The 23,343-nt window shown below is 35.5% G+C and overlaps 1 protein-coding gene across 1 annotated transcript in view; it reads right to left on the bottom strand.

Annotated features, from left to right (window-relative positions):
• Window positions 1-671: 671 nt before the first annotated feature.
• Window positions 672-23,343, bottom strand: part of LOC138710412 (guanine nucleotide-binding protein G(o) subunit alpha-like) — a 33,767-nt gene continuing 11,095 nt past the window's right edge. The window contains exons 5-8 of the mRNA XM_069841298.1: window positions 15,870-15,998; window positions 15,667-15,781; window positions 7,734-7,908; window positions 672-2,166 (exon numbers count right to left, since the gene is read on the bottom strand). Of these exons, the coding sequence (XP_069697399.1) occupies window positions 1,976-2,166; window positions 7,734-7,908; window positions 15,667-15,781; window positions 15,870-15,998 (610 nt within the window). The 3' untranslated portion in view covers window positions 672-1,975. The remainder of the gene's footprint in view (window positions 2,167-7,733; window positions 7,909-15,666; window positions 15,782-15,869; window positions 15,999-23,343) is intronic.

The following is a 23,343-nucleotide window of genomic DNA, read 5'->3' as shown; positions in this document are numbered from 1 at the left end:
TGTTTTCCTGGAGTATTCATTTTTAGGAATTACAATCTTTTTCAAATAGCATAACAGTAATTTATAGTATAAGAGAGTAAAATTAAATTTTATCTGTGAGTAAAAAGCTTAGCATCTGAGGCAAAGCCAAGAATGATAATTTCCACAACTGAATAAAATCTGTTTACTCTTGTGTGCTACATATAATTTTATACATTACTAGTATCTAAATTTAATTTTAAATTCTAAATCTTTCCTTTGTGAACAAGTAAAGAATGAATGAATGAATGTATGTATTATGGATTTTATTGTTGCTAATATGTTGGTTGTGAAGGAAAGAGTAAGTAAAATTTTTTTACTACATTTGCACTGCTGTGAATTAAAAACTTATTTTACATCAGCATTATAAACAGTTCTTACTGTTAATCAAAATCGTGCACAAATTGCCACATTATTGTTCCAGTGCCATAAAATATTATCATGCCAACTAAAATGTAATGACTTCTATTATGATGGCATAACTTGTGTAAAAAAAATTAACATTATTAAAGAATTTTCCGTGCAATGTATTTAGTGCATCATTTCTGTCTTAGAAATTCATTCTTCATAGATCATGACATCAAACTACCCATCATTCAAATATATTTTATCTCTTTATTAATTGATTTATAACACTGTTATACAAAAAATAACATATAAAACACGTTCATAATGTTATACAGTTATTGCATTCGCCAAAATATTAGGAAACTTGCTTCGTTCATTTCCTATACATTGACTCATGTCGTAACATTTAACATTATAAACTAGTTTCATAATATAGGCTACTATTAATGTACTGCTGTGAATAAAATGATTATTTGGGTTGCTAATGATGGTGAAACAAAGACCAGTTAATATACCAGTCATGGATATTTTTATCTAAACTGGTCTTTATTTCATTGTCTTTAGCAACCTAAACAATACATAGTGGATCACAATCTCAAACTAGCTGGATATATTTTTCAATGCCACTGAAACTGGTGTTCCTACTCTGTAAACACTAACTAGATGTTTGCACTTCATAAATCCGCAATGAAGAAAGGGTTTAGAAAAAATTAATAACAGTAAATGCATAGCGGGAGTTGATAATTGATAAACAATCAGATGGTCCGCACCCATACACCCAGTCATTTATAACTTATAAACAACACATTACAAGAAAAAAGACCTAAAATGTAATATTAAATTTAAATACCGGTAATGAAATTTAGATAAACGTAATGGATAAAATATTGTATAGCATACAAGAGTAAATCTTGGAAATTATCACCCTCGGATTTGCCTTGGGCACTAAATTTTCAATTCGCAGATTAAATCTAATTTTCTCTCCAATACTATAAATTATGTATTTACATATAAATATTATTTACGTTTCGATTTTTTATTACTGTACCTCACACACAAAGTTTACACCAGAAACTGTTTTAAGACCAAGATGAAAGTAATTCCAATATTAGTTGAATGTTCATTGTAGCTCATGAAATTTTTCGATTTAAAAAAGGATTTGTTATACAGAATGGTCTGCAACGTCATAAAATATAAGAACAAAACAAACGAGAACAAATGAAATATGAACATTATTTGCAGGACTTGTCTAATCTGCCTCCAGAAGTAAATGTTTTAATTAGCAAAATGAATATATTTACAATTTTAACTACGGTACTATGTCTAGCATATTTTGATATGCTTATGACAACAATTAATTTAAGTTTTAATACAAAATTTTAACTGAAGTCATGAAGCTTAACCTAATTCATTAATGTAATTTTTAAATGTATAAAGCTATTCATTCTTATATAAATAAATAAGGAAAGAAAATTCTTTTGTACGAAATTTGTTCAATGTAATGTTCAATAATGGATATGCAATGGCATATAAAAGAAAGTTATCTGACCACAAAAAAAGAAAATAAACCGAGAAGATATTGCACTTGAAGCTGCCTTCATAACATGACTTACAATAAAGTCACCTGTTGTAAGTTTTCACGTATCACGGTGTCCATCACAACTTGAAACACAACCTGGATATTTGATGTGTCTGTAGCTGTAGTGAAATGCGGGTAGATAACCTTGGCAGAGTTATGATTGCGTAATGCAAATTTGTGCTGTATAAACAAAGCTCCTCGATCCACGTCATAGTCTGGTCCTGCAAAGCAAAAACTTATTTTCTGCAATCTTACTGCATTTAAAAAATCAAAAGCTTAAGCAAGTGTCTTAAATATGAGGAATTATTTTAATTCAAATAGGAAACAATGCACACATATAAGTTTACAATTACCAAAACAAATCAAATAAGAAAATACAGAATATCCATTTATAATTTGAAAGTAGTCAAGTTGCTGCCAGCACTAGCATTATCTTAGGCCTTCTCAGATCATAAACATTTAATGTCTAGTGCCAGATATAAGGAATAAACAGTAACAATATTGGCATTTATTATTATTATTATTATGTTGCAAAACAGGCAACATATTTGCAACCAAGATCTCTTCAAGTGATATCTCTATCCAGTGCTTTTGCTTCAGTAGTCTCATTTTACAAATCTATGGATAAACAATTGGCTCTCTTCTGAAAAAGGAAAAAATTTTACAGTCTGTACAAAAGAAACCAAATGACCTGGAAATGTACAAAAACTTTCCCAGACATGTTCAAACATTTTTAACAAGAGCCAGAACAGGTCACATTGTCACACAATTGTGCCTACACTGATTTCACATTTCTGATAATCCTACTTGTCTGTGGTGTGATAATCATGATGAAGATCTGGAACACATTCTTCTATACTGTCCATCCATAAATCACAAAAGAAGTAAATTAAAATCATCAGTACCAGTTGCAGAAGACACAGCCCTGCAGTATATATTGGCTACACCCCACCTCTGGCTACTAGCAACAGGCATCTATAACGAACACCGATCAAAATACCTCTCATTTCTCGTGAAAAACAACAACTGAATAGATTACAGTGAACTATAGTGGACTTTATGTTGTCAGCAAACAGCTGGATACATTAAGAAGATTGATTATTATTATTATTATTATTATTATTAAACTCATCAAAATGTATACAACTATAGGCTTGTCGGTTAATAGACAGGCTTTCCATCAATAATGTAACCTAATAGTAGAATGAGTTGAAACATCAGTCAAATGGTCAAAAATGATAGAAACATAGTCTACAATCATTAGTCCTTTTTTACATCTACATGGTACACTTTTAACATGTAACCAAGCAACTTGTTTTTAATCATTTTAGAAGTACTCTTAAATGCTGTTAACTTAGTTAAGTGCTCTTTTAAATTTTTAACTCTTTATCTAACTCAGAACTGAAGTGAACTAATTCACGAAACACATCCCTGTATTCTGAGTCATCGGATTAATCATGCCTTCTTAATCTAAATCTACCGTCTCATAAAATGTTACACAATTCATTATTAAATTTAGGACATACTTGTTTTCCTCAACTTGCTCGTTGTGTTTTGCAATCGCGAGTCTGTAGTGTAAGTTTAACTAAATTTCAATATTTGCTTTAACCAGCATAGACAAACTGAAGACGTTATTCATATGAATTTTTTTATTTTTTATGAGTTTTATTTTATCTCTTACACTTAAGTGTAGTAAATCTGTAACACCCAATTTTTAACTAGTAATGTTCACTTCAGAACAGAACACACGAGAAACAGAAGAATGCATTCTCCATATCTCATCCACGCAACCAGTTGTTTTTATAATAAACATCCAAGTTGAATTTGCCAGATCTATTAACTTTACCACTTTGCCGTTTTTGATGAATATTTAAATGCTGTGTAAGTTAATTGTTTAACACGAAGTTAGTTTTAATAATATGTTAATACTGAAAGTGGAGATTTTAATAACTGAATTAATTTCTTCACAACATTACATAACATGATAACACTTCACAGGTTTACAGTTTCGCACTACAGTTAGAAATATACTGAAAGAAAAGCATTCTTAAACAAAGTATTTTAAGAAACCGAAAGAGATTTATCTTATATTTGCATCCTTCCCTCTAAGAAACTTATTCTGACAAAGCAGGACGACAGGTAAGAGTGCGAGGATAAGGAATTGAGATAGTAAATGGGGTTGTCTACAGCTACCCAAGCATTTAAAAACAAAAACAGTAAACTGTGCCTGGCACGTTTCAGATGCTGAAATGGACAGGAGAAGATGAACATAGCGCGTGCATCCCATTATATTTCTGATACAGATCCTTGCTGCAGCCGGGTATAAGAAAGGTATACCTGAAAGCTTGATTTGCATAATACACGTCACTGTTCGTTAACAGAAAACCACAATTTAAGTCACACAGAGTCAATGTGCACTCAATGTTGGTTGCTTGATGGTTGTCAGCTCACTTTGAGGTCTGTGGATATAAAGGGAAAAATTGGATCGGCGCCTGTAGAGTTCCCAGGTAGCTCAGTTGGTAGAGCACTGGTACATTTAACCAAATGCTCTGGGTTCGATGCCTGGCCCCAGAACAATTTTTCCCTCGAAATTATTCAAATCAACTTTACAGGGAGTTGTACCTGAAAGCTTGATTTGCAAGAGGAGGGAAATGTTGGCCCATGCTGTCTGTCTTCTCCACAATAATGCATGATCGCACAAACAGCACGTCTCATAATTGATCTGCTGGAAAGTTCCAAATGGGACATTCTGAATCATCCGCTGCATTGTCCAGACCTTACACATAGCAATTATCATTTGTTTGCTCACCTAAAGAAACATCTGGTGGGCAACAAGTTTGACAATGATAATGACAAGAAAGAAGAGGTCATGACATGGTTCCATGGCAGCAGACTTTTGTCACTCAGGGATACAGAAGCTGATTTCCTGACTTCATAAGTGTTTGGACAATGGTGCAAGAATACGTATCAGTAAGTCATTCTCAGAACAAGTTTTATTGTTAAATATTTCACTGATCTTTGTGAATCTTTAAATTGTGGATGTACTTCATATTATAATCTGGGGCCACTAGCATAAAAAAAAATCACTCTATTTACAATTATGGATATGCCACCACGGCAGCCCAGTGGCTAGAGTGCTGGGCCCATAATCCTGTGGACCAAGATTCGATCCCTGACATACCCCCAATTTATGACTTGTGTTGGGCAAGCCTATGGTCCCGGTAACACAAGGTTGTCTACCCTGTGGCATCTCAACAAATCTCCATCATCTCATCTCATTGCAGGTGTACCACAGACCAGCCTCCTATGGCACACTCAGACTCCTTCGGTAAATTGGTCTACATCAGTGTTCCGCAACCGGTGTGCCTTCACAAGATGAAAGATGTGACGCGAAAATTAATTGAAATTAACATGCCCAATCCCCGAGTGTGTTGAGTGTGGTGAAAATCTCAGTAATGCTATGGTTCCCAGTAAATTGAAACGACATTTGGTAACAAAACATTCTTTTCTGTAAACAAAGAAGTATATTATTATCGTCGGTTGTTGGAACAAATTAAAAAAAAAAAAAAAAAAAAAACAAGTGACGCTCATTACGATGTCACTACAGGTTTCACAAAAAGTACAGGTACAAGGCAGCCGAACTTATCGTAAAGGCCAAAAAACACACATAATAGCAGAAACGTAAATGCCTAAAAATCAGTCGTTTGAGATGTTCCCAACTGTATGACCCCTTGCTGATGATAATAAAGTGTTGATGGACTTAATTAAAGAACATTTAGTAATCTTGCAGCAGAAGTTCAAGAATTATTTGGGAGAGAGTGTTCAAGATTTTTACTGGGTTCGTGATTCATTCATTATGAATTCAAAACAACTACCGAATAATATACTCGTATAAGAGGAACTAGCAGACTTAAAAGCAGACAGAATATTGAAATTAAAACTTCTCGAAATGCCTTTGGAAACATTTTGGTTGTCAATAAGGAGTGAATACCTGGCTATCTCCGAGATGGCAGTTAGTATGTTATTGCCATTTTCAACTACACATGTGTGTGAACTGGGCTTCTCGACGTTAACTGAAAATTAAAACATCAAAGAAGGCCAAAGTACCACATTGAAGATGTGAGTAAAGTTATTTACTTCAGTATTAGTAATAAAAATGCGTATTTTCTACAGTGAATTGAAAGTGCATAAATTCTTAATATATGCAAGAGTCGATTTTTGTTTTATAACAATAATAATAATAATAATAATAATAATAATAATAATAATAATAAATTTAATTACATTACATAATTATATTAAGATAGTCACATCATATGGTTTTGAGGGGATTAATATTTTGGTGTGCCATGTCGAGTCTAGGCCCATCTAGGGTGTGCCGTAAGTATAAAAAGGTTGGGGAACACTGGTCTACATAACTGGCTTCATATAGGTGAATGATGAAGAGTCAAGTACCCATCATTAGTTAAAAAAGTACAGATACCATGATGGATGGCAAAGAAGTAGATATATTACATGGTAAATTTAAAATTAGAATGTAGGCTTTCACAGTCGGCATCATTGGGATCGATGTTATCCGGGCTAAAGGGCTGTGGTCTGTTGGAGCTGTTGCTACCATACATTTCGTCTGCTACTCCGGCAGGCATCATCAGTGGTGTGGCATGCGGGAGCGAAAAGATCTCCTTAGCATGCTGGGAATGACTGGGAGTTTGACTGGTTGCATTACAGTATTTAGCTTAATTAATGTCTGGATGTATCGTGGCTAGCCGTTGACGCTGCAATCTGCACAGGTGGTCTAAGTGTTGTGATCGGCTACCGTCATATTCAGCTGTTGGATGAACGGTTTAATGCGTGTGTTACTCAGGGCCGGGTACCAGTCAATCAACCACTCCCATGTGCCACACCACTGATGTCTGCCTGAGTAGCAGACGAAACATATGGTAGCAACAGCTCCAACAGACCATGGCCCTTTAGCCCGGATAACATCGAACATCGATCTCAAACTTAAAATTGTTACTTCATAATAGAAAACAGAAAACGATTAGCACAGAACATGACTCACATAGGCAAAAAATATGAAAATAACAAGCACATTTACCATGGAAGAAAATGCAAGCACACAAAACTTCAAGCTTGCAATCATAGCAATGTAAGTATTTCATTTGATTATAAGCTTTTATTTCTATTGTATGATTATGGCATTCTGGAGGCCTACTGTCCTTATGCTGCAGATGCAATTACATGCAAATGTGAATGAAAATAATATAAGATTAGATGGAGATATCACGTCTATACCAAATGAAAGAGAACTGTTTTATATAGGGCTGCGCTTTCAGATAAAAAGGGCCATTTTTGGAGTTATCATGTTCTGACCAAATACCACAGAAATTTCAATGTCAAAGTCAGTAAACAAACATGGAATCATATCGAAACATGGGATTCAGTGCTTACTGAATTTTACAGCATTAATTAAGCTTTCCTGGTAAACTTTCGTAAGAAATATAATGAATTTATTACTTTTCTATTAAATGAAATATTGTTAAGAAATGACCTTTCTTGTAATACATAATAATTTAGATCAAAGTTCTAACATACAAGAAATATGTTTATATGTGACAAGTTTTCATTTTTTTAGAAGGAAATGTTGCTATAACGTAGATTTAAATGGTCTGGTTATCATTGTTTCGATAACTGTTGCAGTTTGCAGACAATAATCAAAACTATACTGTAGCAAGTAAATTAAATACGACTTTAATATTAAAATTAAACTTTGAAACATATTTGTTACCTTTATAATCTGGAAAATATAGCCTTAGATGTCTTCCAGAGTAAAGAATCTTCTCACGAAACAAATCAAACTTATTAAGAAAAAGTACAAATGAAGCGTCTCTGAAAAATCGATTGTTGACAATCTGAGAGAAGAGATTCAAACTTTCATCAAGACGATTTACAGTGGGATCTTCCTGTGAAAATAATAAAAGCCTTTATTAGTTCACTGAGAGTATTTTTAATATCATAACGAAATTTAAGGAACAAATATCAATATATGAATATAGAAATTTAAAAACTATACACACAGAGATACATAAAGAAGGAAGCTTAAAATCACAATACATAAAGAAGGAAGCTTAATATCACAGTCATCTTAAATTAACAAACCATGGTATTCTTAGAATTGGCAACACTGGACCAAGTCCGACTCCAAGATAGAGTTTAAAGTCAAACATGGGAGAATGATCGAAGATCTTTGTGAGACTTTAATTTTAATTAATATTTACTTTTTTTATGGGTGAATGCAGTAACATGAGCTGCTGGCAGGAAGTCAAAAGGAGGATAGCAATGGTCAGGAAAGCTTTTGATAGAAAAAGGAGCATCTTCTGCGAATCTCTGAAAATAGAACTGAATCGGTTGGAGCTGAAAGGCGTTAAGTCAGTTTTTGCAACTTTTCAGGAGGAAAAAAGCATTATATCATGAAGGAAACCAAGTAAATTCATTGAATGTTTATGTTAAGCTGTAGAGTAATTCCCTACCTTGAGTGCCACAACAGAAATATAAATACAATGCTTCATACATATTAAAAGATTATTTAGAAAAATTGACTTCATGCTTTTCAACTCCATGTTTGCTAATTACATTTCATAAATGCTTTATATATTTAAATATTACATGTTATTTTAGTTATATCTATTTGTAACACAAATACCACCTATGTTCAATGAAAAAATTGTTATAAATTACAACTTCTCTTATTATATAGCAAAATACAAGCTAAGTAGAGTAAAGTAGGGTAAAAAAACACAGTCACTTATAAATCATATTACACTGAAACATTGATATCACTAGGCTGCGAGCCACCGGCATGGCTCAGTCGGTTAAGGTGCATGCCTGCTGGTCTGAAGTTGCACTTGGGCGCGGGTTCGATCCCCGCTTGGGCTGATTACCTGGTTGAGTTTTTTCCGAGGTTTTTCCCAACCGTAAGGTGAATGCCAGGTAATCTAAGGCGAATCCTCAGCCTCATCTCGCCAAATATCATCTCGCTATCACCAATCTCACCGACGCTAAATAAGCTTGTAGTTGATACAGCATCGTTAAATAACCAACTAAAATAAAAATCACTAGGCTGTGGGTCTACATCTGTGGAATAACAGTTATCTCGTGTGACCACAAAACCATACGGCCTGGATTCGAATCTCGGTCAGGGCAAGTTACCTGGTTGAGATTTTTTCCAGGATTTTCTCCCAAGCCAATATGAGCAAATGCTGGGTAACTATCGGTGCTGGACTCTGGACTCATTTCACCGGCATTATCATCTTCATTTCATTCAGCTGCCAAATAACCTGAGATTTGATACAGTCTGGTAAAATAACTCGCTAGAAAAAATAAAGTACAAGGCCGCAGGAATCGGAAAGCGACAACTCAGTTACTTGGTCAACCTCGCATGGTGCGGCACAGCACTGAAAGACAGGAAGTCAATGACTTAATGCTTTCCTCGTTCTTTTACTTTACCAGTAACAGTTTCTTATACGAGAAGACTGACTTAATTCTTTCTTGCGCCGATCGATAGGTCTTGCTTAAATAGTTCATAATGCTAAATAAAAAAAATACATCTAATTTTGACTTAATACTTTTCAGCTCCGACCGGTTCAACTAAGGAAGAGACTAGTGAAGTGCTTTGTATGGAGTGTGGCATTGTATGGGGCATAAACATAGACATTACGACGAAATGAAGAGGAGCATTTGAAATGTCGATATGGAGAAGAATGGAACATGTGAAATGGAAAGAGAGAATAAGAGATGAAGCTCTGTTGGAAAGAGTGGGTGAAGAAATAATGATGCTGAAACTGATCAGGAAGAGGAAAAGAAATTGGTTGGGTCACTGGCTGAGAAGAAACTGCCTGCTGAAGGATGCACTGGAAGGAATGGTGAATGGAAGAAGAGTTTGGGGCAGAAGAAGATATCAGATTATCAGATGACAGACAACATTAAGATATATGGATCATATGAGGAGACAGAGAGGAAGGTAGAAAATACGAAAGATTGGAGAAACCTGGATCTGCAGTGAAAGACTTGCCCATGGGCAGAACACTGAATGAATTAAAATGAACTGTTTTTAACAGCTGCTTTTTTTTTATTATGGGAAAAATATAAATATGGAAGTCCATAATTGTACCTATTTTTAAGAAGGGGGACAAGACTAACTGTGGTAACTTTCGAGGAATATCACTTTTGTTAACGTCGTACAAAATTTTGTCCAATATTCTTTTGAGAAGATTAACTCCATATGTAGATGAAATTATTGGGGATTATCAATGTGGTTTTAGACGTAATAGATCGACTATTGATCAGATTTTTTGTATTCTGACAGATATTGGAGAAAAAATGGGAGTATAAGGGTACAGTACATTAGTTATTCATAGATTTCAAAAAGGCATATGACTCTCTTAGGAGAGAAGTATTATATGATATTCTTATTGAATTTGGTATTCCCAAGAAACTAGTTCGATTAATTAAAATGTGTCTCAGTGAAACGTACAGCAGAGTCCGTATAGGCCAGTTTCTATCTGATGCTTTTCCAATTCACTGCAGGCTAAAGCAAGGAGATGCACTATCACCTTTACTTTTTAACTTCGCTCTAGAATATGCCATTAGGAAAGTCAGGATAACAGACAGGGTTTGGAATTGAACGGGTTACATCAGCTTCTTGTCTATGCGGATGACGTGAATATGTTAGGAGAAAATCCACAAATGATTAGGGAAAACACGGAAATTTTACTTGAAGCAAGTAAAGTAATAGGTTTGAAAGTAAATCCCGAAAAGACAAAGTATATGATTATGTCTCGTGACCAGAATATTGTACAAAATGGAAATATAAAAATTGAAGATTTATCCTTCGAAGAGGTGGAAAAATTCAAGTATCTTGGAGCAACAGTAACAAATATGAATGACACTCGGGAGGAAATTAAACGCAGAATAAATATGGGAAATGCGTGTTATTATTCGGCTGAGAAGCTTTTGTCATCTAGTCTGCTGTCAAAAAATTTGAAAGTTAGAATTTATAAAACAGTTATATTACCAGTTGTTCTGTATGGTTGTGGAACTTGGACTCTTACTTTGAGAGAGGAACAGAGATTAAGGGTGTTTGAGAATAAATTTGTTAGGAAAATATTTGAGGCTAAGAGGGATGAAGTTACAGAAGAATGGAGAAAGTTACACAATGCAGATCTTCACGCATTGTATTCTTCACCTGACATAATTAGGAACATTAAATCCAGACGTTTGAGATGGGCAGGGCATGTAGCATGTATGGGCGAATCCAGAAATGCATATAGTGTGCTAGTTGGGAGGCCAGAGGGAAAAAGACCTTTGGGGAGGTCGAGACGTAGATGGGAGAATAAGATTAAAATGGATTTGAGGGAGATGGGATATGATGATAGAGACTGGATTAATCTTGCACAGGATAGGGACCGATGGTGGGCTTATGTGAGGGCGGCAATGAACCTTTGGGTTCCTTAAAAGCCAGTAAGTAAGTAAGTAAGTAAGTAAGTAGTAATAATAATAATAATAATAATAATAATAATAATAATATTAATAATTGTTATTATTTTTGTTTTTATTTTTATTATTATCAATATATTAATGCACTAGTCAATAGTGCTCGGCTAATAATAATCTAATCACAATAGATACAATAAAAAATAATAATATAAAAATGAAAACAAATTTTACGAGGATAATAATGACAAAATTTTATGTAAGTACAGCGCATGCATTATGTCCAGACACTCCCCCACTCTTCCTACAGAGCTGTGCACGAGATCAGATGAGTCTACTTACGAATTATAGGGCAATGGGTTACTCTTTGCCTTGCCTTTCGGTAGACACTCACACCCGATCTTCCCTTCTACTCCTACCCCCTTCAAAGAAACGTTGTTCCCGTACTGCACATTGCGATTGTCTTGACAAAATGCATGAGCTGTAGGTCTATACATTGATAAAATAAAATTAGAACTGTAATGTTAATTAATAGATATATAAATACAAAACATTTATAAATTAAAAGTGAAACACTAATCAGTCAGTGATGTAATATAGTATTAAAAATAACACAGGAATAGCAATGAAAAATTAAAGATTAACAATGTTATAAGTAATAATTGTTTACAAGATTAAAGAATTACGTGATTGCCATAAACAAATCAAGTCTATACAAAGAGTGGATCGAATTCACAGCCATGCACGTTGACATTTTTAATACACCTGAAGACTGCGGAAAGTGATTCTGAATATCTATTATAGAAACATTTGTGAGCTCTCACACCTTTGGTCAGAATACGAAAGCTAATATTGCTTATGAAGGAGTCGCAGATTATATCACCTTTGACGACCTTGCATAAGAGATAATAGAGTTCATTGCTTCTAGCATATAAGCTTCAACATCTAAAATAAACGCACTTTATCTCATAGCTATACTCGGAGTTATGGGGCAGAAATCTGTGTGAACATAAGAATATGAATTTTCTTTGTACATTTTCTAATTTAGCTGAATCATTTGTTGTAATAGTATTCCAGACTACAGATGCATATTCGAGTTTCGATCACACTAAGGTGTAGTAGATTATTAAAAGAAAATCAGATATAGAGAAAGGATAAGTTATTGACCACAATTCCCAGCATTCTGATTGCATGAAATAATTTAATACTTAATCTTCCTCAACTAGATGAAGTTGCCAAACACAAAGAATCATCATCATCATCATCATCATCGTCATCGTCATCATTATCATCATCGTCGTCGTCGTCGTCGTCGTCGTCGTCGTCGTCATCATCATCATCATCATCATCATCATCATCATCATCACCACATTTGGCCTTTTCAATAATCCTCTTCCAGACACTTCTGTCTTTGGTTGCCTTCAAATTAGTCACTTTTATTTTCTTCAAGTCATCCATTACATCATCTTTCCATCTCAATTTAGATCTACCGACTGCTCTACTTGCCATAGGTTTTCATTTATGTGACTTTTTTGCCAGTCTCTCGTCATCCATCCTTATTATGTTCACCAACCTTTGTTAAGTTGTTCAGCTAATTCTTGCATTTTACCAGCTTTAAGTAATGTACGAGGCGTGTTCTTAAAGTAAGTTCCAAAAGGATGTAGAAAGTAAACGGGAAAATATTTACAAACCATTTTTGTAGCATTGTATTCCCCACACTTCAATTACTTCTCACCATAATCTCCACCATTATTGAGGCATTTATCGAGTCGTGGCACAAGTCCCCTCATTGTAGAATTCACCCGCCTGCAAACCACTCCGCAACATTTGTGGAAAATTCAAGGAAAGCGAAGAAATTGTGAACCTCCTGTCCTCATGAATTTTTTCATCGACAGCACGCACCAAATCGTCATTGATCAAAGATGGCCGACCGGTATGCTGCTCGTCATGCACAGAGATGCGGCCCTCGTTGAACTTTCTAACCCATCTCCTGACCATTCCATCACTAATGGCATCATCGCCATACACCTCACAAAGTTGATGATGAATGTCAGCTGGTTTGATGTTTCTCGCATTCAAGAAACGGATAACAGACTGCATCTCACAGTCGGCGGGGTGCTCGATCACTTTAAACATTTCAACTGATCACAACTAACCACACACATGGACTGAAGCTCTGAAACTGCATGCACAGCTTGCCTGAGGACTGAAGAAGAAAACATGTATGCGTAAAATAACGATTGCAGCGATGCGACAGCTATAATTGAAAATGGAACTTACTTTAAGAACACGCCTCGTAATTACATTTCAAGTCCTGATATATATTTTATTTGTATTCCGTGTGACTTATGTCTAATACCATGGACACAAAGCATGTTAAACAGTAATATTTAAGGTATGACATTTAAATGTTTCACAAGAAAATGGTAATTAACATGATTGTGAAAATACAGCAAATGTTTTCAGCAACAGCTAATCCAGTCCGGTCACAAGCCTTGACAGTGGGACCAGCAGAAGTGGGTAGGGGAAACTGAGATGCGACATAACTACTCAGACGGACAGTACAGGTTTACTGATTTTTAGAAGTCAAATCTCTTTTTAAATAGTTAAGTCATATTTAATGCAAACCAAATAAAGGAAGATGAACCATTATTTCTGTTTAACGTTTTAATTTTACCATGTAGTGTAAATACACTTATTAGATTACGTCTATAGTTGGATCACAAATAAAGTACACTCCAACTGCCTATATCATAAAATACAGATTTTGTGTTTATATTTTCTAATTATGAAATAAATGTACAGGGCATATCAAAAGTCCGGTAACACTTTCAATATTTTATTACACAAAAACTACTAATGATAGCTCTTTCAAACACACGTCAGTTTAAAGTCAAACTCTCAAAGTTCGTTTTACACCTTACAGAGATTCAATGTGTGAACCACGAGTGACTCGGCAGATGTCCAAACGATTATCAAACTCTTCCCATACCCTTTTCAACATATCCTCTGTGACCGTGGCGGCAGCTTCTCGAATTCTGGTTTTTAGTTCCTCTAAATCACGTGGCAAAGGCAGTACAAACACACGGTCCTTTAGTACCCCCATAGAAAAAAGTCACATGCAGTCATATCGGGTGACCTTGGTGGCCATGTCATGAAACATCTGTCCCTTACTCCAGCACGTCCTATCCAACGATCAGACATCTCCATATTCAGGTAAGCACGAACTGCATTGTGAACTTATTCAGCCACTTAATTTTCAGCGACGAAGCGACATTCCATACGAGTGGGAAAATTAACAAGCACAACTGTTGTGTTTGGGGTACACAGAAATCTCACAGAATCATTGAACATGAGCGTGATTCACCAAAGGTGAATATTTTCTGTGCATTGTCACAACGAAAACTGTAAGGACCTTTCTTCTTCATTGAGGCTACTGTGACTGGACATTCATATCTGGACATGTTGGAGCAATGGTTGGTGCCTCAACTTAGACAAGATCTCGATAACGATTTCATCTTTCAGCACGTTTCCACAATGCAGTTCGTGCTTACCTGAATACGGAGATGTCTGATCGTTGGATAGGACGTGCTGGAGTAAGGGACAGATGTTTCATGACATGGCCACCAAGGTCACCTGATATGACTGCATGTGACTTTTTTCTATGGGGGTACCTAAAGGACAGTGTGTTTGTACTGCCTTTGCCACGTGATTTAGAGGAACTAAAAAACCAGAATTCGAGAAGCTGCCGCCACGGTCACAGAGGATATGTTGAAAGGGGTATGGGAAGAGTTTGATTATCGTTTGGACATCTGCCTAGTCACTCGTTGTTCACACACTGAATCTCTGTGAGGTATAAAACGAACTTTGAGAGTTTGACTTTAAACTGACGTGTGTTTGAAAGTGCTATCATTAGTAGTTTTTGTGTAATAAAATACTGAAAGTGTTACCGGATTTTTGATATGCCCTGTATATAGATCAGTAATCACTTTTCATGTTGAAATTCATAAGCTTTTTCAATTAGTACTACGAAGTCTCATTAAGAAAGAAAATTTAAACATATTTTGTAAATGTGTCATCTGCTATGATTTCTGCAACTTAATCATCATATGCTGGTCTAGGAACATTGTCAAGTGTATGGACATGGCTTGTTAATTTAAGATAGCTATGTTAAAATTCAATGTACCAACATGTAAATATATTATTTTTTCTCAATAGTGTAAACATACCACAAGTGTCATGTCATAGCCACTTAGAGAGACAACAAACATTACAGCTCGCACATCGTCGAAACAATATATCCACTTTCTTCGCTGAGACCTTTGTCCTCCCACATCAAACATACTGAAAAAGTAAAAAAAAATATTATTGAAAGTATATTACGTGCATAGGAATTGATAATACTTAGGTGCTAAAAACTATACCAACGTACCTTATAATGATATCATTTATTTTGAAGTGAGTTTCAATAATTCCATTTGTTCGCACTCTTGCACGCAGCACGTCAGTTGCAGTAGGAACATACTTTTCATCACAAATCCTTTCCATATTTTCAAATAAACTATTGGGGGCAATAAAACAGACAAGAATTATTGCTTTCATAGTGCAAAACTTCATAAGGACAAAATATAAAATCTGTAATGTAATGTAAAAATTTAAGTAACTTTATGACATACAGAATTCCTATTCAGGCCAGTCCCAGTCCAAACTTTACCTAACAAAATCTGCTGGCGGGTGGCGAGTGGTCATATGCCAGCATACGGACAACTTCATGCATGCTGTCCTATGCACATGGGCCCCACTTTACCCCTTACAGCCTAGCTTCCTTGGGATGGGCACTCCTCACTATGGTCATTAAGCTGACGGAACATTACTACTTGGGATTGGTCTGCATAGGAACTATTTTTATGTATGAGTATGTGTATATATAGGAAAAGAGAGAAATTCTTTGCATGAATATTATAATCAGGTGAAGAGGTGAGTTCCAAATTGTCCTAAGCCATTTTTTTTTTTTCCCAGATTTTAACTGAAGGTAGCTTCAGAATTATTGTTTCACCTTCCATCAAAGGGACATAAACATATATTCTATAATGGTATAAATCTTCATTACATGAAGTGAAAAATATCAAATTTATTTCAAGCTATCCTAAATTCTGTTTCTTGCTTCCAAACTGACCTAAGTCAGCATGCATGCACTACACACAGTATATAATGTACACATCACTTGCACTGTTGGCTAGGATGCACATGATATCCGTAAAATGTGAATGAAATTAATATTGAAGACTGCAGTGATGCTGTTTTACAGTCTTGAAGAGGACCAGTAAGAAATAAGTTTGACTGTTATACATAAGAAATCGCCGTAAGTGTGCAAGAAATAGTTCAGTTTCAAATGCAAGAGAGAAAACAAACAATATCTATTCTCATAAAGAAACACACAGATGTAATGGCAGTACTTTGATAAATGACGACGTAACAAATTTGTTAAATAAATCTACTGTTACAAAACAAAATGAATGAAGTCGGAATTAAATTACTATGCCATCCTGTTAGATAAATATACCAGCATCAACAGCAGTAATAATAATAATAATAATAATAATAATAATAATGATAATGGGAGTGCCCTGCTTCTTCATTTTTACTTCTTGTGTCTGTAATGGATTAGTTGTTACTGTCTGGGTTAAAATATTCTTATCGATAATCCAAGCTGGACGAAGAGAATGAATGCTTTGTGCTTTCATGAATCAAGGTCACACACAGTACCTCCACACTGGGGCCTCCTGAGAATTTTTAAGATGCAAAAGAGAGAGTGGTGTGCGGAAAGCAATGGGAAGCTACCGCATTTATCTTTCCCAAGAAAAACTGCAAACATGGCTTGATGATTCCAGACGTAAACTGTCCCCCCCATTCAGATGTCCAGAAGGGGAATGCTGGGGAAGGACACATTATGAAGCAATCTGACAGAGAGAAGAAAAGAAGACTGAGAATTGGAACATGGAATGTAAAGACTCTTCTGCAAGCAGGTAAGTTGGAAAACTTGAAGAAAAAAATGAGAAGAAACAAAGTGGATGTAATGGGAATATGAGAAGTGAGGTGGGAAAATAGTGGTGAGTTGATGAGTGATTAATTTAGGTTGTTTTATTCAAATGGTGTGTGCAAAGGAAGTCATGGTGTTGGTGTATTACTGGGACCACGTATGAAAGATAAAGAGATACCGGTGTGTTATGTAGATGACTGGATGATAATGGTGACTTTACAAGGGAAAAAAATGGATTTCATGCTAGTGCAAGTTTATATGCCACATAGTGGATTAGCAGATGAGCAAGTGGAAGAAATCTATGACAAGATAGAAGAGATAGTTGAGAAGAAGGAGCATGCGTAATCCTAATGGGCGACTGGAACGCAGTAGTAGGAGAAGAACAAGATGGAAGAACAATCGGAAAATATGGATTGGGAAAAAGAAATGATAGAGGAAAACATTTGGTGAATTTCTGTAAAAGAATGCAGTAATTGTTGAAAATACATTATTCCAACAACATAAACGAAGAAGATACACATGGACATGCCCAAGGGATGAAAGCAGATAGACTATATACTGGTACAGGAAAGATTCTAAAATTGCTTAAAAAATGCAAAGACACTACCAGGAGCGGATATTAACTCAGATCATGCCTGCTGATAGGCGAAGTAGATGTTCGTCTGAAGAAAATAAGAGGAAGACAGGTGACGAAGAAATTGAATATGGAAAAACTGAACAACGAAGAGGAAAGAAGAAGCAAATTTTCAAGAGAAAGCCGCTACATAAGAATCCATACCTAAGAATAGTAATGAGTACTGGACTCATCTAAAAAACTGTATACAGACAACAGCAGAAGAAACAATAGGATACTCAGAAGGTGTGAGAATTAAGAAATCTTGGGTCGCAGGGAAAATGTTGGAGAAGATGGAGGAGAGGAGAAAATGGAAAAACATTAACGCAGAAGAAGTTAGAAGAAACTACAGGAAACTAAACAGCGAACTAAGAAGAGAAACTGGTAAAGGAAAGAATGACTGGATGAAAGAGAAATGTGAAGAAACAGAGGAGCTACAGAGAAAATAAAGATATGATTTAATGTACCACAAAGTTAAATGTTTGGACTTCACAAATAAGAAGAGGAAATCCATGTAGTTGATAGAGGACTACATCAGAAATGAAATAACAGACAAACAAGGAATACTAAATAGATGGACGAAATATGTAGAAGAGTTACATGAGACAAGAGAACATCCAGATGACTTAGCTATAGAAGACGAAGAAGCCACGTCAAAAGACGAAAAAAGATTTTCAATTTTAAAAGAAGAAGTTGAACTAGCGCTTAAGAAAATGAAGAATGGGAAAGCAACAGGAGTTGATGGAACCCCCATGGAATTAGTGAAATGTATGGGTGAAGACAAGAAGGAAATTCTATCATTATGAAACGAAATATACAAAAAAAAAAAGGCGAATGGCCTGAAGATTTTATGAAGACAGTATTGCTTCCAATACCAAAGAAAAATAATGCCAAGAAATGTAATGAGTTCAGGACTAACAGCCTGATATCGCACTTGGTGAAGATTCTCTTGTGAATACTGGATCAATATTTACATTCTAAGATGGAGGAACAGTTTGGCTTCAGGAAGAAAAAAGGTATGAGAGATGCAATTGGACTACTACGAATAATTGGCGAAAGATACCTAGAGAATAATAAAGAAGTGTATGTAGTATTTGTGGACAGAGTGGATTGGAATAAACTGATGGGGATCCTAAAGAATATAGGTGTGGATTGGAAAGAGAGAAGGCTGTTCAGTAACCTTTATATGAAACAAGTCAAAGTCAGAATAGGAGAAGAAATGTCAGAACGAAGTGAAATTGGGAGAGGAGTACGTCATGGATGCCCTTTATCACTTACCCTGTTCAAGATCTACTTGGAGGATTTAGTAAAGAACTGTTTTCAGAACATGGGTGGAGTGATAGTAGGAGGAAGAAGATGATATGGCATTATTAGCAGAAGATAAGATGATACTAAGGGATATGCTACTGGAGCTAAATGACAGCTATAAGCAGTATGGAATGAAGATAATTGCAAATAAGACGAAGACCATGGTCATAGGAAGAAAAATAAAGACGGTAAACTTGAGAATTCTAAATGAGGCAGTAGAGCAAGTGGATAGCTTCAAATACTTGGGGTGTACTACAAGCAGTAACATGAGCTGCTGCCAGAAAGTCAAAAGGAGGATAGCAATGGCGAAGAAAGATTTTAATAGAAAAAGGAGCATCTTCTGCGAACCTCTAGAAAAAGAACTATGGAAGAGACTGTACCTGTTGTTTTTTGAAGTTGGGACATGATGTTGCGATCGGAAACACAACTGAACGTCACATAGTGTAGAAGGCCTGTTGCTATGGTAACAACGGTTGAGTTGCCAAAGTTACAGATCCCACGTGGTGAGTGCTTAATTGTCTCTTGGCGACATTTATTGTGCACACAATGTTAGCATTGATACGTTTTGTCTTAGATTCTCTGTCAATTTTTTTACCTTCGTGTCAATTGTCAATGTTTTAATGTCAACCATTTAACGCCAATTGCTAGCTTTCATCCGCTGACAGCATGGTAGTCTATATTGAACATAGTGCTGTAGTTCCAAGCTCGGCCGCTTAACTATCATGTCCCATCTTAAAAAAAAAAACAGGTATAGTGAAGTGCTTTGTATGGAGTGTGGTAATGTATGGGGCAGTAACTTGGACATTGCAACGAAGTGAAGAGAAGCAAACAGAAGCATTTGAAATGTAGATATGGAGAAAAATGGAACATGTGAAGTGGACAGACAGAATAAGAAATGATGTTGTGTTGGAAAGAGTGAGTGAAGAAAGAATGATTCTGAAACTGATCAGGAAGAGGAAAAGGAATTGGTTGAGTCAGTGGCTGAGAAGAAACTGCCTACTGAAGGATGCACTGGAAGGAATGGTGTACGGGAGAAGAGTTCGGGGCAGAAGAAGATATCAGATGATAGACAACATTAAGATATGTGGATCACATGATGAGACAAAGAGAAAGGCAGAAAATAGGAAAGATTGGAGAAAGCTGGGTTTACAGTGAAAGACCTACCCTTGGGCAGAACAATGAATGAATGAAGTAGACCAGAAAGAAGAGGAGGTAGCAGGTAAACTGCAAGGGATGTGCACGTCTCAGTTTCAATCATTGTATTTATTTCAAAACTTAAATGTCGGGACAATCATTATGGCAGGAAAAAATAGTGCAAGAAGTTATTTTCCCTTTCTGACTCTAGTGTTCAGAAACTATAGCTTATGTGGAATGTGAAAGAAATGATTCAGGACACAGAATTTACTTCTTCTCAGAATGTTTTAAATTGTTTTATACACGTTTTAATTTACCCTTTACAAGTCCAAATATACCTGTGTAAGTTTTTCCAGATTATCCTGTTTCTTGACTTTGATCCATTTGAAAAACATAAGGTTCATTAAATCTATATAACAAACAGATACTGTCATGGTGGTCTAGTGCCTAGTGGGCTGGACTTATAATCCTGTGGACCCAGATTCAATCCCCAGTGTACACCCGATTTATAACTAATATTGGGCAAGTCCATGGTCTAGGTAACACGGGAGTTTTCTCCGGGACCCCTATGATACCAATCCAACAAGTCTTCATTATCATTTCATCTCATTGTGGGTGTAGCGTAGACCAGCCTCCAATGGTGCACCATGCGCAACGACTCTGTCGGTAAATTGGTCTATATAACTGGCTTCATATGGGTGAATGATGAACAATTAAGTACCCGCAATTAGTTATATTTTTTACTAGGTTATTTTACGATGCTTTATCAACATCTTATTATTATTATAAATTATTGTTAGTATTATTATTAATTGTATTTTTAATTAATAAGTTTATTATTGTCATTATTGAGTGTAATTAGTTACCACTGCCACCGGGTATATACCCATTGCAGTGTGAATAAATACATACATACATACATCTTCGGTTATTTAGCGTCTGAATGAGATGAAGGTGATAATGCTGGTGAAATGAGTCCGGGGTCCAGCACAGAAAGTTACCCAGCATTTGCTCATATTGGGTTGAGGGAAAATCCCGGAAAAAACCTCAACCAGGTAACTTGCCCCGACTGGGAATCGAATCCGGGCCACCTGGTTTCGCGGCCAGACGCACTGACCGTTACTCCACAGGTGTGGACTATACTTATATAACAAGCAGAGTGACACTAAATACTTCAGAGAAGTGAAAAAAATCAACTACATAATGAAATAAAATATGCAGGCATTAGGAGCATCAAATTTGTTTTGTAGTTTTTGTTATTTTACTTATAACTTGTCATTTTGACTTAGGCGAGTTTGGAATCCACCTCTTCAATCATGTGGAAGTTATACACTGAAACTGCAGATGCTTGCACCTTTCTTTTTTGCAGTTCAAATATGTTTGGTTAAATGTTGGATGGGAATTCTAATTTTCGTTTCTATCACTGCAAATGGATTTACTTATTATTAACGACCTTTGAATTGTTACACAATATCAAATTAAAACTGATCTGAATGAAGTGAAGACATGAATCGTGAAAACAAACTATACAAAGCAGAATGCAAAAGTAACACACTTTCAAATTTATTGCAATTTACTATCTGATGTAACAAATGTTCATTTATTCGAAAGGCTTAGGCCAGGTTTCTTCAACCTTTGTTAAAATGCACCTAACATAGCGTTAATTAACTGTAAGTTAAAAGTATAAATTGCTGTTAAAAATATTGCGTTTCTTCAACCTTACATTTCACATTTTAACATTCTGTTTGTTAATTCTCCGTTAGGACCAGAGATTCTAGAGTTTAACTATAACCTATAACCAAGTATAGGCTCAATTCTGTTTTCTGAACTCTGACAATTGAGATTCTCGCTTGTTTCCGTTGTTTGATTCAGAGAGGATAGAAGTCTTTCTATTCTCTGTGATTTATGCTTTTTTTCATCGTCTGTATCACAGTAGCATGAAGCAGTGTATTGCCGTATTGGTATTGTTGTTGTGAAATGGAAAACACTGGAGCAAAAAGAAATCGTGGGACTAATTGAGGACCGTATTTGCAAAACTTGCTAACTGAAAAAACTAAATTTTGCAGGAGAGACAAAACACTTTAGTAAGCAAATTTTGCTGTATCTCTCACTTATAGCAGAAAGCAAGTTTTGAAAAAACGATCACACTTTGACACACTACAATGAAGAGAAATAACCCAATTTTACTACGACGCTTTGAACATCATGTAGAGGCCTGCCTTATGTTAACGAATCCATCAAAATCTCGATTTTGCAAATTTTGCAGTTAGAAAATTTTGTAAAAACGGTCCTCAATTTCTCTTTGTTCGAGAGAAGGCTTCTGCTGGAAATAATTTCGCAGTATAAACCAAATATCGAGAATAAACAAACAAACGGATCTACGTTGAAAGCGAAAAGTGAGGCTTGGCAGAAAATAGCCTATACCTTTGTATGAACTTCTGTTCTGTCAAATCACAGAAATCATCCGCTCTGTTTATGTATTCAAGGATATAATTTTCTAAATAATCAAGATATAGAAGTTCAGCCATATTGAATACTTCTAGGCTAATAGAGCGTTAAATGATTTAACTGCATGAAACTGAGCAGTTAAATTAACATGGGTTTTAACAGCCTGTTAGTACTAACAGTAATTAAAGAAATACTTCAACTGTTAAGTTTACAGTTAAAATGGAATAACACACTGTTACAATTTAACAAAGATTGAAGAAACCGGGCCTTACTGTTTGTAATTTGCCACAAACATTTTTATTATTTGAAGAATTTTCAACGTATAAAATATGAGTAGGTACTTAAGATTTCGTGATAAATTAC

The sequence above is a fragment of the Periplaneta americana genome, chromosome 12 (assembly GCF_040183065.1).
Source record: "Periplaneta americana isolate PAMFEO1 chromosome 12, P.americana_PAMFEO1_priV1, whole genome shotgun sequence".
In the NCBI taxonomy this organism is placed as follows: Eukaryota; Metazoa; Arthropoda; class Insecta; order Blattodea; family Blattidae; genus Periplaneta; species Periplaneta americana.
This window is presented reverse-complemented; position numbering and strand designations above follow the sequence as displayed.